The sequence below is a fragment of the Thamnophis sirtalis genome, unplaced genomic scaffold (genome assembly GCF_051295495.1).
Source record: "Thamnophis sirtalis isolate CommonGarterSnake01/CBP01778 unplaced genomic scaffold, rThaSir2_p1.2 scaffold_4, whole genome shotgun sequence".
Classification (NCBI taxonomy): Eukaryota; Metazoa; Chordata; class Lepidosauria; order Squamata; family Natricidae; genus Thamnophis; species Thamnophis sirtalis.
Genome location: NW_028261384.1, coordinates 39,007,403 through 39,024,375, shown reverse-complemented (window position 1 = coordinate 39,024,375; position 16,973 = coordinate 39,007,403). Strand labels below are relative to the sequence as shown.

The following is a 16,973-nucleotide window of genomic DNA, read 5'->3' as shown; positions in this document are numbered from 1 at the left end:
CTTTTTTCCCCTCTCCCCCAGGTATGGCAAGTCATTTGGGGCTTGACATATTCATTTCAAGCTTCCAGCTTGATTATTTGTAGTCCCCTATGCAATGCTCTTGGTGGGTATTTGTCTTATAGTCACCCATAGGGTAGAGCTACCTAGAAAAGGAGTTTTAAAGATGGTCTTCGAGTTGCTCTAAAGCTTAAAAAACAGAATTTTCTTTTCTTAAAAATGAAAGACTTGCTCAAAAGCTGATCACACGAGGCTTTCCCCCTGCACTGGATAAAAACATAGATTAAGTTTATTCAGTTTAATTTAAATTTAAGTGAAGTGAACCGAGGGATTGATGAGACGTGAGGCGCCTGAGGTAAGTTAAACAGCTTTATTCAAGCAGAGAGTCAACTATATACAAGTAAGTAGCAATTCAGCACCTCGCCCTGCTTGACAGCTATTTATGCAGAGCTGTCAAGCAGGGCGACCAAAAGGGGCACTTCTGACAGCCCGCGCTCAGCCAATCAGGCACGGCTTGGCTGTTGCCGGCTGTCATTTGTAAGCGTGAGGACTAAACACTATGCAGTGGTGGGATTCAAATAATTTAACAACCAGTTTTCTGCCCTAATAACTGGCTGGGTAGGCTTAGCTGAGTGGTCATGTGACTGGGTGGGCATGGCCAGGGTAGGCGTGACACAGGACTCACATGGTGCTAAGGCAGGACTTCCCTGAGACCCTCCCTCACTCTCATTATACAGGGAGTCCTCCAGTTACAAATGTAATAGAGACTGCCAATCCATCAACCTTTATTTGATTGAATCATGTTAAATGAATGTGATCACTCCCTGCTTTCCCCAATGCATTTGTTAACCAAATGTGCAGGTCTTTAAATGCACATGAGGCATCTCAGGCTGGGGATTACACAATCCAAGGCCTCCCCCGATCCATTGAGATACCTCATGCTCCCATGGGGTCCCCACAATTGCTTCCCCCCCCATCCTGCCCCACTGGGTCTCCACAGACAGGGCCTGCTTTGCTACCATCTCAGATTCCACTTATTGCTCCCCAACCCATTTCCCACGTACTTATTTTTTGAAGATCTCCAGAGGGCCAGAAGATTCAGATGATGGCAAAGCTGTAAGAATGTGAAATCTAAGGAAAACATTTTCACCAGCTTCTGAGTAAAATATGTTTTGCTTGGGGCCAACTTCAGAGATTGAGATAGCAAAAGCAGCCATTCAATGAGCAGCTTTCTTCCTTTGTCTCATTGGGCTGAACTGCAATCCCCTTGTTGATTGGCTACCATGACCCAATCCCTGAAGCTGCTCATTCGAATTAGCTAGTCAGCAGCAAGCATGGGGCGCTCTACATGAAGAGCATTAGGAGACTTCAGCTTGTCCAGAATGCAGCCGCGCGAGCGATTGTGGGTGCACCTTGGTACACCCATGCTACACCTATCCTCCGTGAGCTGCACTGGCTGCCTATTGGTCTCCGGATATGCTTCAAGGTGCTAGTCATCACTTATAAAGCCCTACATGGTATTGGACCTGGGTACTTGGGAGACCGCCTTCTGCCAATTACCTTTCAAAGACCTATTAGATCCCACAGATTAGGCCTCCTCCGAATTCAATCCGCTGGCCAATGCCGATTGTCGACCACCCGGAGGAGGGCCTTCTCTGTGGCTGCTCCGGCCCTCTGGAACAATCTCCCCGTGGAGATCCGGACCCTCACCACCCTTCAGGCTTTCCGCAAAGCCGTCAAGACCTGGCTGTTCCGACAGGCCTTGGGCTGATGAGTTCCCATCCCCACTTGAATTATGTGGCTGTTGACTGTTTTTAAATTGTTTCCGTATTTTGTTTGCTTGTCTTTTGCTTTTTTCTGTATTATTCCCTTCCCTTTTGGTTTGTTAGCTGCCCTGAGTCCCTCCGGGAATAGGGCGGCATACAAGTGTAATAAACCTTGAACCTTGAGCCAAGCAGACTGGGCCAAAACTAAGCCTGACCAGACTGAGTCCAAACTAAGCCTGCAGGCCCTTATGGCAGAGAAGTCAAAGTCTTTTATTCAGGTGGGGAAAGCTGTTTCCCTTACATCTCATGTTCTTACAGCTTCACTGGCTTCTGAATAAAAGACTTTGGCTTCACTGCCATGTGGGTCATCCTCTTTTGCAGTTCTTCAAAAAGTAAATACATTAAAGCCATGGGAAATGGTGTAGGGAGGATTGGATCAGGCCCAGGGACCCTCCATTTTGGCCTGTAACAGGTCAGAGGATCCCTAGGGAAGCCTGAATGGGACCTGGAAGTGCTGGATCAGGCTCAGGGATCCTCCATTTTGGCCAGTAATAGGCCAAACAAGGAGAGCCCTAGGGAGGTCTTTTAACAGACCGTTCATGCCAGCAAAGAGGCAAAGGAAGGCTCACAAGGCAGGAAGGTAGCTGGACCATGTGGGAGGCAATGGAGAATGGTGACTCGGCATAGAGCTGGGCTGCGTGGGAGGATGTGGTGAAGGCAGGCAAGTGGGCTGGTCAAAGCAAGTGAGCTAGCGAGCACAGGATCCAGAGAACAGCAGCTGCCATGCTGCAGCCAAGGCAAGCAAGTTGAGATAAGGAGTGACTGAGTGGAGTGGGGCATGGCAGGCTTGGCCAGCCAGTGGTGCGATTATCCAGTTCTCCGAACTGCGCAAAAAATTAACAACCGGCTGAATCCCACCTCTGAATCTATGTAACTGCCCTAATACAATGTCTAATTTAAGTTCATTTCATGGTAAAATGAAAAGAAAATAGGAAGATCATTTTTAAACCACTTTAATAAGTCTCTTTTTATTAATTACTCAATTAAAAATTCATTCGGTTCCAAGCCTGGATTTTTAAACAGTGCCAAGAGTTTTCATTTCATCGTAATTAAAGCAATGGTGAGTATAACAGGAAACAAGAGAAGTCAGAAAAGCTAAGCAATAGCATCAAAGGATTATGGGGTAGCAGATAAAAATGTTCTTCTACCTTGTTGTAATTTCCTGAATTAATTGAATTAATTCTGAGGTGAATGCAATACTTAACAATTATGCCTGTTGTTCTGAGGAGACAGTGACAATAACAAGTTGTGGAAAAACAAGAGTTCAAAAAATGAGTTTAAATATATATCATATGAATCAATTAATCAATTTATAAAGGAAATGTGAATTTGAGAACTAAGATATAGACCCACTGTGACCCACCCATGATGCTAAATGAAAAAGATGTTATCTCTAATTTTGCCACTATAAAATTTATAGTTCTATAAAAATTCTACGGGGTAGACTAGAAATAGCCATGTCTTATGACTTTAGTGGAGCCTGTTCCTTTGTCAAAACCTGATTGTAAGCTAGCTGATTCCCCAGGCATTGTAGTACCTGTTCTATTGTACTGAAGCTCAGATAAAGATAAAACAAACTTTCCTATATATTAAGTATTGAAAGATGCCCAAATCATGATTTTAAAATAGATCTCTTGCCAACTCAAAAATGAAGTGATGAATGAGGGAAAAGCCATGCTTCCTAAGTCCCACAAGAGGGCAGTGTTTAATTGAGATGACCTGCAGTGGAAGCCGAAGAACCAGAGCTGAGACTCAGTTTGCTGGAATGTATTGGGCAGACAGAAACATTTGGTCTTCAATTATCCAGGCTATATGTCATAGAATCCCTCTATAGAGGGTCCATTTTCATCTTGTGTCCAATACAACTGAGAAATCTATCAAATGTCTGTTTGATGCAGGTACTTAGATACTTGAAGACAATTTTCAAGACTTAAAAAGGTAAAGGTTTCCTTTGAACATATATGCTAGTCATTCCCAACTCTAGCGGGGGGTGATTATCTCCGTTTCAAAGCCAAAGAGCCAGTGCTGTCCGAAGATGTCTCCATGGTCATGTGGCTGGCATAACTAAATGCCCAAGGTGTACAGAACACTGTTATCTTCCCACCAAAGGTGGCCCCTATTTCTCTACTTGCATTTTTACATGCTTTCGAACTGCTAGATTGCCAGAAGCTGGGACAACAGTGGGTCTCCCCTAAACTCAATATACAATGAACATTATTCACCCAAAGCAGAGCAAATAAAAGTTCATTAGGAGAGCTGAAATTACTTGCTTAATTCTGTAGGCATTTTGCCAACATTTTGCTTTTCTTTCTTTCTTTCTTTCTTTCTTTCTTTCTTTCTTTCTTTCTTTCTTTCTTTCTTTCTTTCTTTTTTTAATCCAATTTTATTTCAGACTTTCAAAATTTCTTCTCTTAGATGTGATACCTCGGATCTGTTTTGCTGAGATAAAAGGTTTTTAGTGTGTATCCCTTTGAGCCATAAGAGGTCAGTGTTGTGTGAGAAAAGCTTCAGATCTAGAAAACTGTCTTTGAGGCTATGCTGCTCTGTCAAAGATCAAAAGCTCTAATTTTCTGTGGCTATTAAAACCCCAGACATCTATATAGCCTGAGGCTTTTAATCAAACAAATCTATTTTAGTTAGACAATTTTAAATAATTCTAGATATATAAAGATAATGGTCAAAATTGCCATTTGGACAAAATTATTTCCAGCAGCATAGATAAGATATTTCCTTCAAAGACTCAATTTTATTTCTTCTACTTTATACACACTTTATAGCATGGATTTTATTGATGTATTATATCTGGAATTTTTTACATTCTTATATGTATTGCACTCCACTTTTACTAGAGAATTTCTGTACCTGAAAAATAGGGATCATACTTATTAATATGTCACCTCTGTTTTTAAAGAGAGAGATTGTCTTCTTTTGAGTCTACCCAACAACTAATGTATAGCAGACCATACGGAACGTGAAAAACTGTGGGGTAATTGATTCTTCTTCATTGCATCCCATTTGCCCCACTTTTGCAAATGTAAAAGTACAAATCTCTCACCATCTTTTTGCAGCCTGATAAATTGGCTGAATCTCTTCCCATTATGTAGCTGTGGTCTTTCCCATCTTATCTAATTTTTGCTTAGGCAGCATCTCTTCCCTCCACTCTTCCAAGGTCATACCCACATACACAACATATAAAAAAGAGGATGGCAGCTTAGAAGTCAAAAGATAGTTCTGCACATTAGCCAATTACTAGAAATACAAATGCTGCCTATTCTAAGGGGAATTAATTTACAAACTGTTTTATTTTTTAAAAAATCAAACCATATAAATGTATTTTTAATTCATATTTTATTGCAAATAAATCATGCTTTACTTATAATCAGGAAGGGTTGCATTGCTTGAGTGATGAGAAGTCATTATACTTCTATGCAACAAAACAGAAAGTGGAAACTCATTCTGTACTGAATGAAATACAGCATCTTAGGGAACACAGTGAAAAATAAACAAAATTTCTTAACATCTATAGCACAGGTGTCAAACTCGTAGCGTCACATTGCCATCACATGACATTTCTCAATATTTTTGCCATTTGTGGAGTTAGGTAGGCGTGCTCTGCATGTGATGCATCTGGTCTGCAGGCCTCCCATTTGCATATAGTACAGGGCATACCCCTATAGTGTGCCCTATACTATATGCAAGAGTAATAGTGCATCTGATAGCTGCAAGCCAGCAAAATAATTGTTTTCTTCATGGAAACTTTAGGATCTAAAATGTATTAAAAGCTTTCATGCCAAATCCTTAGGACCAAAGGCACATTGTTTCATAATATTGGTCTTAACCTATAATTACTTCTCCTCTGATTTCTTAATTTTGCAAACATGGGGAGCAAATGAAGGTTAGGGTTAGAGGAAATAAAGAAGAAGCAATAAATAGGCTTGGCACTATTTTTTCTTCACTATATTGAAATGAACATGCTTTGATTTAGGATCACAGATGTAACTTTCAATCCCATTTTTCTCCACATGAAATTTTTACAATTGGAAAGATTCCTTTTATTACTTTTACTTTAAAATCTACATTATTCTTTTTTCAGACTGGATATTCAAAATGGGGTGGCTGTAGTATTAAAATAAGTCAAAATGGCAATTGCAATCTTTGTGGCTTTGGCTGCAATGGCGTGCAGGATCATTTTTATTTCCCCTTTATTTATTCTTGAATTCCACTTAACTTCCATAGCCACTTTTAGAAAAGAAAGATTATTAGTGGTTACTGTATTGTGATTTTATAAATATATCTAGATTAAAAAAGAATAATTTGATAATGAGCATTATGAAAAGCTAGAGATGGGTGCAAAGCACAATTTCATAATTTTTTTAGTTTATAATATAAAATACAAAAGAAAGTATTGGAAAATAAGGGAGGAAGAAGGGAAGGAAAAGTGTAGGGAAAGGGGAAAAAAGAAAGAAAAGATGTTGACTTCGAACTCCCTTTGGTATAGTAAAATAGGATAATAGCATCAAACATGAACTTTTTATTTTTACATACAGTAGTAGTATAAACTAGCCATTTCTGTAATAACAAGCCTATCTAATCAGTGAAACCCAAAATCAAAAGTTTCATTTCCCCCCGACCTCAAGCATAAAGGCCAGATGTGGTTTCCAAGTAGAAACAAAAGCAATTGTGTCTTTTTCTTTAATCAAAGCACTCAATTTAGCCATCTAACACCATCAACATTTGCAGCCATTCATCCATTATGGGAATCAAAGTGTCCTTCTATTTTGGTGCACAAAGTAACCTTGCTGCCATCGACATTCCATTCCCCCCCCACTCCAAGTCTTTTTCCATTAAACCCAAAAGAAGGCACAGTTTCATCCGGATGCCTTCTGGCGGTGAGTCTATAACAACTTGGCAAAGCCAGTTTGGCATGGCCAGCTTACCACTGCCAACCACCCACAAGTTGCCTATGCCAACTCACCATCAAGCCATTACAGGATAACTCCACAGAGCCAACTCGCTGTGAGGACAACTCACTGCCGGCATCCAGAGGGAGACCCAGCCAGCTGCATGAGCAAGTGGGCAAAGTGCAGAGTGGTGGTGGCAACTGAGGGGATTCCCATTTTCATATCCCTGTCACTGCTGAGTTCTGGACTGAAGATGCTGGGAACATCAGCTGTAGTGGTGGGCAGGGTGGGGGGTGGTGCAACAGTAGCAGCCAAGTGGTGTCTCATTTTCACACTCCCTGCCACTGCCCCCTCCGCATCCACCCACCCACCCTGCCCAGTACCACTGCTGCTCCTGGTCTTTTTGGCCTTGAGCTTGGCAGCAATGATACCAAGGGGTGTGAAAATGGGAAGCTCCTGACCACTGATACCACTCTGCACTCTCCCCACCCATTCACTCACCTGCCCATCCAGCTCTCCTTTTGACTGCCCATGGCGAGTTGACCCTGTGGTGAGTTAGCCCTGTGAAGTTGTCCTGTGGCAACTTCGCGGTAGTAAATTGGCAGAGGTGAATTGTCAGTGGCGAGCTGGTGGTGGTGATCTGGCTGCGCAACACTAGTCATGTCAAGTTATCTCATTCCATCTGACTGTCATATGGTTTAAAAATGTTCATTGCACCTGTAGATGCAGAGACGATACAGAGAAGTTTGGGATTCCTGATTGTCCTTAGATCATACTTATTTTAGTAATACCTATGGCATTTAAAAGCTTTAGTTCAATGAAATTACCTAGCAAACCACTAGGCTTTAAGTAAGCATTTTCATTCTTGAATTCTTTTTTCACATACAGAAATCTGCAAGTGACAAAACATACATTGCAATGTTGTGATGAAAACACTGTCCCTTACATACGTTTATATGACACCATTATGCAAGTGTGAAACAATAGAGCTCATATTATGACATCACAATTTGCATTTTGTCTTCTGTCATTCATTTTCATGATTGGGAATTGATACTGTCCTCTTCCTCCTCCCCATTATACTATTATATATATTTCTGTTTTAGCCTATCTTGCCATTTTCAGTGTTCACATTGGAGATATGCTACATAATCACAAATGTCTAAAGTTCAAGAATGTCAATATATACCATGAACAAAACATTTTTGTAGGTTTGATTAACAGCTGTTACATATACCCAATTCAACAATTAATTTTCCTATGTTGAAACATCTTTGCAAACATATCAATTATCAAGCCCCCACAAAGATTCTCACAATATCAAGAAACAAAAATTACAGAGACTTGACTAAAGTATGTTTAATGCTAGTCTTGGGGGAAGATACAGAGTAATGGAAATTACAAGAGGAATTTCCAATTCTCATTTATACTAAGTTTGTCAAGACAGAGTCTTTTTGAATCATTTGAAATGCTTCTTCCTCAGTTTCACTTGGCTGATAGACTTTTATAAGATGAACTATCGCATTCTATTGCTTGATCATCTGTGCCCATTTACTTTGCAGTCTCCCTATCACAGTCAGCATTGCATCATTTTTCTAAATAGGAGATTTCTTTGTGGGAGAGTGAAAAGGATGGTGGCATGGAGAAAACTTGTGTTTCAGCTGCAGTAGTTGTCATGGGTATTGCATGAAGAAGAAAACATTTGCAATGGATAGCTTGAGATGGGATGAAATGCAGATACACCAAGTAGTAAGTTAATTTGCATGCCAGTTGAAATATGAAATCTTTTTTATTGTTATGTCCCTTTAAAATTAGGAGAGCTTTTGAATCTTCAAGGTCTTCCAATTTTGTATGTAGGTTGGTAATTAACTATGGTTAAGTCTGTTCATGTGAAATTAAGGAATTTTCATCATGTTTTCTGCTTGCTTGTTGGCGTCCATGGATGCCTTTTGTAAGTCTTCTGCCTGTTTGGCTATTGTAGCCCTTAAATTGCATGGAAAATATGGTTCCCATTGTTTCTACTGGAATTGCTGGGTCTTTTGTTTTACTTAGGATGTTTTGGAGAACTTATTTGATTTGTGTGCTATAGTGATGCCTCATAGTTGTAAGAGTCTGTTGATGGTTTCTGGGATGTTTCAATGTATGGCAGTGTTATCCTTTCAACTGCTTGTTTTGGTTGTGCTATATTGGGTTAAGTGCTCAGGCACTTTTTGATGAAACTACCTGGATATTGTGGGTGAAATTGTTCAAAAACCACCAACAGACTATAAGTAGTCTTCAGTCTACGACCTCAATTGAGCCCAACGTTTCTGTTGCTAAGTGAGACATATATTATGTAAATTTTACTCAATTTTACAACATTTTTGCCACAGTTGTTAAGTGAATCACTGCAGTTGTTAAGTTAGTAACGTGTTTGTTAAGTGAATCTTGCTTTCCCATTGACTTTTCTTGACAGAAAATCACAAAAGGTGATCACATGACCATGGGACATTGCAACCATCATAAGTATGAGTCAGTTGTCAAGCATCTGAATTTTGACCACCTGACCTTTGGAATGCTGCAATGGTTGTAAATGTGAAAAATAGTCATGTCACTTTTTTCAACCACGATGTAATTTTGAATGGTCTCTAAATTAACTGTTGTGGATTGAGGACTTTCCATATTACAACTAAATGGCATCAACACTGACAGACAGTAATCAACAGGAATCAATCAAGGAGCCACCAAGACCACTCCCACCAACATTGACAGGGCAAGTCATCAGTATATTAGAGCCGTGATGATGCAGTAGTTAGGATGCAGTATTGCAGGCTAACTCACTGTTCACTGCCAGGAGTTCGATCCTGACCGGCTCAAGACCCTTACATCGGTCCGAGGTTGGTAAAATGAGGACCCAGATTGTTGGAGACAATATGCTGAGACTGTAAACCACTTAGAGAGGGCTGTAAAAGCACTATGAAGCAGTATATAAGTCTAAATGCTGTATAAAATGAGAGTAAATCCCACTTCCCATTAGCACTGACAATGTTATGTAGTTTGATAATAAAACATTTGCAAGAAAACAACCAAGCTCAAAGAGCACAGTTCAATCCTGAGCTACAAATATTCTTTTCTGTTGTGATACTACAAACCTACAATGTGTATTGTTTAACAGAATACTAATTTGCAAAATGTTTGTGGAATAACCTAATTAGTCAAATTATTAACAGAAGGAGCTGTGGCTCAGTGTCTTAATGATACCGGAAATGGTCTCTGCTCTGGTGATTTGAGTCTGCATGGCGAGGTGAGCTCCTGTTACACTCCTCAGCTTTGGCCAACCTAGCAGTTTGAAAGCATATTTGCAAGAAGATAAATAGGTACCACGTCAGAGGGAAATAAACCCAGTGCTTCGTGTGGATGGTCAGAACTCTGCTGATTATGGACCTTCCGAGATGCAACAGATGCAGCACTTTTTTGTAAGATGACTTTGGTGGAGGAAGAAGGGCCTGGATCCGGCTGCTGGATGCTGTGCATCTTTCTTTCTGGTGTGAATCTACCTCATCCTCTGTGATGCACTATGGACAGTGTGCAAGCATGAACAAAATGGGTTAGCAGTCTCAGGCAGCCAAAACCTACTATTTTGTGCTAACATTGTAGTCTGCAAGATATTGTTACATTGCCAAATGCTAAATAAAATAAATTAGTTAAAGACAACAATCAAAAACTGTAATTTAACAAAACTGCACTGGATATTCTCCTGATTTCTAATAGCAGCTGAAAAGTTAATATGGAAGAGAAAGTCATACTTACAGCAATTGTGTACTTAGGAATACAAAACAAACACATAAAGCTACTGTGCTAGTGAGATTCTGAAGCATTCCTCAATGATTACAAAATTATATTAGCAGATATATCATTTTGATACTAATTTGTGTTTCTATTGTGTAGCAAAATTATACCAATTTGTTTTTCATAAAGCCAATTAAAAATGATTTTTCTAAAATTTCTTGGTTCATTCCTTTTGAATAAAGAGGAAAAAGAGATTATGTATTTCTTAGATCTTTTAAGGATGTTTTCTGTATATTATTTCTTGAAGTTAAAAGTTTGATATGTGTTCCACTGGAACATCTGCTAGAGTCAATAACTTACTTTCTGCTTCCAGGATTTCTGGAATTTGATTTTCTAGATTTAATTGTTTTTGGAAATTTATATTAACTTATATCTTATCTTATATCTTATATAAGATATTTTTAGTTGGACTGAACTGATTACTTTTAGATATGCTTTATCACCTCATTGAATTTCATTATGCAGTTGAACATTATGGAGCTTTGTAACATTTTTATTACTCTTACCTAAATTATCATCAGCATCATTATAAAAAACAAATTGTAACACAGCAGTATATAAATAAGTATTTTTCTTCTTCTTCACATAAGTAGCCCAACTATCTGAACTTTGCATTTGCAGGCACCTGAGAATTTCTTGATAACGGAACATGCAACAGTCATTTTTCACGTTGACTGGGATTCAATGAATAATTTTTGGTGTGCTAAAGGGGTTGTGCCAAAAAAAATTGAAATAAGAATGAAAAGTATAAATTTTGAACAAGAGATCCACTTACACCACATTATTAGTACTTATCTTTCAATGTAGCAAAATGGATTGCTGTTTGAAAACCCAAACCCAAACCTGCTTTGGACTTGGTGAATAGTGGTTTTTCATATCACATCTTGGGCTAACTTCTGCAAACTTCTGTTTCTGGTTTAATAAATACAACTAATGGGATACTTGGGCATTGACAAGTGCATAATAAAATCCCTCCAATGCCAGTAGCTGACTGTGAGTTCCTTGTTCAACTACACTGCCATTTTGGATGACTGCTATGATATCAGAATTCTGGATTGTTGACAATCGATGAGCAATAACAATGCAGGTTCGGCCTTTTCGAGCTTCATCTAATGCTTTCTGGACAACCTGTACTCAAAGACAAAAGAGAAATATCCTTATAAAAGCACTAGAGGTACACTCCCCCCCAGTTTAGGTCATTTCTCAAACAATGGAAAATTGCTTATCCATGCAGTAGGAAGTCAGCTATGGCTAGTTTACTCACCTTTTCACTCTCTGTATCCAGAGCTGATGTGGCCTCGTCTAGAAGAAGAACTGCTGGTTTTCGGACAAGGGCACGAGCAATAGCTATTCTTTGCTTCTGTCCTCCTGAAAGCTGTGCTCCTTTATCACCCACTCGAGTATTGTATTTCTGGTTTTTAAAAATAGAACAGTGTTGGTATTGTAAGAGAGTCAAGAGTCCAAAGATAGTTTTCATAATTCTAATATCAAGTAATGTTTATAAATTAGGAAGAAAGAAAAATGAATGTAAATACCATTAACAAATGATAATGATTTAAATGATAACAAATCAGTTTCCTAATCTTTAAAATACAATTTTGCCATTTTTTACAGGAATAGAAACTTCTTCAATCTGGTGCCACACTAATTGTGTAGCAAATTCTTGATTGACATTTTTTCAGCATCAGAAAAATTATTTATTCAGTCAAAATATTTTTTCAACAAATCTTTATATATATGCTAATGATAGTATGGAATCAGTGATGACAATTTTCAAATTTCAGCCTAGAAGCACATGATGAATCATATGATCTTCAGATTACAATGATAATAGATTTGAAGGGGCCAGACTGAAGCTCACTCCTGCACCACAAAATAAATAATTAAAATCTAGACTCTTTAAATCACTCGACAAACTAGGGAGCAAGTGAAGTAGAAAATTTACATGGTTGTGATACACAAAAATGTCAATGACTATTGTTGTGAACATAATCCAAAAAACCCAGACACTCAAAAACCCAGCTAACATTGATTTTAAGGTTATGCCTGTCAAACAGAGAACAAGGAGGAATATGTCCTCTTCTTGGTGGTTGTTTGGTAACCCTACATTTGGCATAAGTTCCCAAACCTTTTCTAAGTTCCAAGTTATAGATTTCAAATGAGGTTATGTTACCTGCATTACCTGTAAAATTATCAGTTGATTTTTTTTTAAAATAGCCTTGTTTTGTATTTATTTACTTCTTTGTTTTGCTGGTCATTAATTTAATATCTATACCAGCTGCAATAATTAATTTCATGCAGAAAAAAGATGCTAGATACCTCTGGAAGATTTTCTATAAAATTGTAAATATTGGCTGCTTTGGCTGCTTCTTCAATTTCTTCCTGGCTAACAACTCTGCTGTTATCTCCATACTGGATATTCTCTGCAATACTGCAGTCAAACAGAATAGGTTCTTGTTGTACAAGTCCCAGTCTGGATCTTAGCCACTGTATATGTAGAGATTTGATATCTACACCATCTGCAATCTGGAAATAGCAAGGAAAACATGACACTTTTCATTACAAAGTTAAAAATATACTCCCTACAAGTAGACATACCTATGCACTGTTCTTCTCTGGAATAAGCAACTTGATGTAAAGCAAATTAAAAAAAACTAATAGTAAGCAAAATAAAGTATTGTAAGAAAAATATATATAACTAAATTTAGTTTTCACCAATATAATTCATGGTATCTTCTTATTCTTTATACTTTTCTGTCCTTGGAAATTATCCTTGTTTCCACTGTATACTACTTTTTTTGAGAGGGGCTTCCAGTCAGTGTTGAATCCTGCTAACTGCCTGAGCTACTCCCTGCAGTCTTCTTGCAAGATTTTAGAAGTTGGTTGCCATTACCTTCTTCCAAGGGCTGAGAGTGATTTGCCCAAGATTATCCAGCTGACTTTGTATCCAAGGCAGGACTAAAACTCTTGGTTTTCCTCTTTCTAGCCCAGGACATTAACTATTATATCAAACTGACTCACTTGCTTACACATCCTGCCTAATACATTACTTTTTCTTCTGTACATTTCACTTCCTTTTTGAGATTCCATCAAGTCTGTCCAACCATAACTTACTTATTTTCTCTTTCTTCTCTACCCATTCCTGCTTTCTTTCATATAGGTTTTGGGGATTCTATTCTCTTTCATTCTCTCTATATAACCAAATAACTGTAGTATACTTTGTTTGTGATGCATTTGTATTTTATCCACATTAATTCAGAATTCATACATTCTTAATCCACTTGTTCTTATTAAACTGCCCAATTTCTTAAATATCATGTTGGCAGTGCATTCAAATCCTTTGTTTCTTCTCAATTACCCATTTTTCACTTTCATGGTAACACAGTTAGCAAAAGCATACTCTTTCTCATAGACATTTCACTTAACAGGCAGAAGAGCCCTTCATCATGCAGTGAATAGACAATGGCTGAGATGATGATGATGATGATGATGATGACGACGACGACACAATCTATGTAAATTTGCTGCACATTATTTAGATTCTCAGGCAAATGCTTACAAATGACCATCTGAATAGTGAAATCCTAGTCTAGGGACATCATTTACTTGTAGTAAAACCAACCTGTACTCCCCAAATGTTGCTCATCATTATCTCTTTTACTTGTCAAACATCTTCCCTGGCACATTTAACAAACTAATCCTCCTATAGTTGTTAAATTCACTATTGTTTTATTTTGCCATTTTATAAAGACACAATAACTACATATTCTTCAGTTGGTGGGTGCAGAAAAAGCTATGGTAAGAAAGCCACAGATGTATTCTGTAGGCAAACCCCATAGTTTAATTTTTTTCTAACTATACTGACTATACTTGCATCTGGTTTGCTCTTCTACATTCTTACATGGTTTACTGTACAAATTCCTGCCTTTTGTTTTCTCTGGAATGCTAACATTTGTAGTACTTTTTCCCAATTACATTATTTCAGATATCACTGTTAGTCCACTAAAGATCTCTGACACACTTTCCCCCACACTTCAGCTTTATCACAAATCACATTAAAATAGTAGTCAAGATTTCCAAAATGTTCACATTCTTTTATCAAACTGTCTATCTGGCCTGGATTATTATAAAGGTTCATGATCAATTTTACTGACAGAGAAGAACTATTATATCTCTTCATGTGCCACAGAAATGTTTTCAGTAGAACCAAGGTTTACTTACCACTTGTCCTGACACTGGGTCATAGAATCGCTCTAGAAGTTGAATAGAAGTGCTCTTGCCACAGCCACTGCTACCCACGAGAGCCAGGGTCTGGCCCTTGTTAATCTTTATATTGAGCCCTTGCAAAACCTGAACTTCTGGTCTGGTTGGATATGCAAAATGGATATCTTTAAATTCAATGTTGCCTTCAAATTTCTCCTATAGCAGGGAGAGATGAAGAAATGATGAGAACAAACATAACAATGCTATGATTTTGCACAATGTTCTGTGTGTCCCCCCCCCCCCCGGTATTTCTCCTGTGGTACTAATTGTAATAATATAATTAGTGGTGGAATCGCTGCAGCAATAACAATAATGTAGTTCCCTCCTGTACATATTTATAGAAATAAAATTTTGATATGGACTAGAATAGTTTTTCAAACTTTTATTCTCCAGATCTTATGAATTAAAATAGTATATTAAAACAACTTCCATTATTTGACTTTTACATGAGCAGTTTAACATTATTTTAAATTAACTGAAATAAAGAAAAAAGTGAAATATAGGAATTTCCCCATTTTTTAAAATGGCTATTCTACTTAACGCAATATATATTTTCTAGGTCATTTCCACACATGATGAATGGCTCTCTTCTGTTACTCCTTTTATTGTTTACAATGTACAATGCAGTAAATATTTTAAATGCATTAAAATATGAGGGGACAATTCAATGAAGGTGAACTTTAATTTAAGAATGACTTAAATTTCCCATTGAAACAAAGAGACTGGAGGAAAACTTTTATAGAGTAGTTTTTCTCAGAAATAAGTTCCAGGATTTTAAAATGATATGTATTGCATAGTATTGAATGTAACACTGGTTTATTCATTTACTAGATAATTATACACATGCATAATCAAATTTGCAGAAACCAAAGTTCCTAAGTTAGTATTGCTAATTGCCATCATACTATTAAAATATGTCAACTCAATATATTGAAGACAGCATAAGCTGTAAGATCTTACTAATTTATCTCCTTCTTCACTATAGCTGTCAATTACAGGCTTTTGATCCAAAAGGTGAAATATTCTTTGGGCAGAAACCTTTGACTTGCTAAAATCAGGTGCAAGAGAATTAACTTGGGCAGCATTCATTGCAGCAAAAACCACTGATGAAAAAACTCTGGAAATATAAAACAAAAATATGAAAGAGGTGTATCAGAAAAGGATATAAATGTAAACTTTTAAGTAACTTTGTTGAAGCCATCTGTAAATGGCACTGATTTTGCAACCTGAATTTTATAAAGTCAGTTTCTTTAAACAGAACAATTTACTGAGTTTTATATCTTGGAAATAGAGCATACTATATATTAAGTATTAAATAAGATCAAGTAGAACATTGTATCTGTAGCTTTGGCTATAATATGCATTGAAATTTTGAATAAAAACTAGAGCTTGCAGTGCAATCTAATTTGAAAAATTGAAGAAAAAGGATTTCATACTATTCAAGAAGACAATTTAAGTCAAGAGCTTGTTTTTGTGGCAGTAATTCTCTATGTATTTGTTGGAGGAATCACAAGGAATCTTAGAAAGGTACGTATATGCCTTATGACAATGTTCTTCATAACTCAAAGATTATCCTATCAGGCAAAACTAACTATCCATCAATCAATAAAAATAAGAACATACAAAAGCTAAGATGTTATGTTGCAAAAGAGAGAATTTGGAATTCAAAATGATCTTTTGTCAAGATCAAAGTTTATAATGGATAACTTAAGAAAAAGTTCCCTTCTCAGTGATACACTTACATTAAATACTCTATCGCAAAATTTTAGCTCTTCACAAGTCTTGATAGATCTTAGTAAAAGCTATTAAGGTAGATACTGAAATTATGCCCCAATTATCACTATAACTTAAACAGAAAATGAAAAGAACAATCCTTTTTCATTGTTGCTCTTCAGCAAAAGGTTTTTAGAATCTTGTGATTCCCACAAACTATCAGAAGCTGTCATTTTTATCTTATATGTAGCTGACAGGGCTATTGAGGAACTGCATCTCCTAAGTGACATCGACCCATCCCATCAGATCTGACAGAAGTAGTTTGTTGTACATTTTGTCCACTAGATAGTGTCATCTGACAGGACCCAGGAGAAGGACCCTTTCTGCTTCTCCCTGTGCTATATAAACTTATTCACCAAAAGGTTCAGCTCACCCTAACCTTGAT

The 16,973-nt window shown here is 37.5% G+C and overlaps 1 protein-coding gene across 1 annotated transcript in view; it reads right to left on the bottom strand.

Moving 5' to 3' along the window:
* Positions 1-8,432: 8,432 nt before the first annotated feature.
* Positions 8,433-16,973, bottom strand: part of ABCB5 (ATP binding cassette subfamily B member 5) — a 45,826-nt gene continuing 37,285 nt past the window's right edge. The window contains exons 24-28 of the mRNA XM_087712772.1: positions 15,776-15,932; positions 14,774-14,971; positions 12,872-13,078; positions 11,817-11,963; positions 8,433-11,680 (exon numbers count right to left, since the gene is read on the bottom strand). Coding sequence (XP_087568898.1) covers positions 11,483-11,680; positions 11,817-11,963; positions 12,872-13,078; positions 14,774-14,971; positions 15,776-15,932 — 907 coding nt within the window. The 3' untranslated portion in view covers positions 8,433-11,482. The remainder of the gene's footprint in view (positions 11,681-11,816; positions 11,964-12,871; positions 13,079-14,773; positions 14,972-15,775; positions 15,933-16,973) is intronic.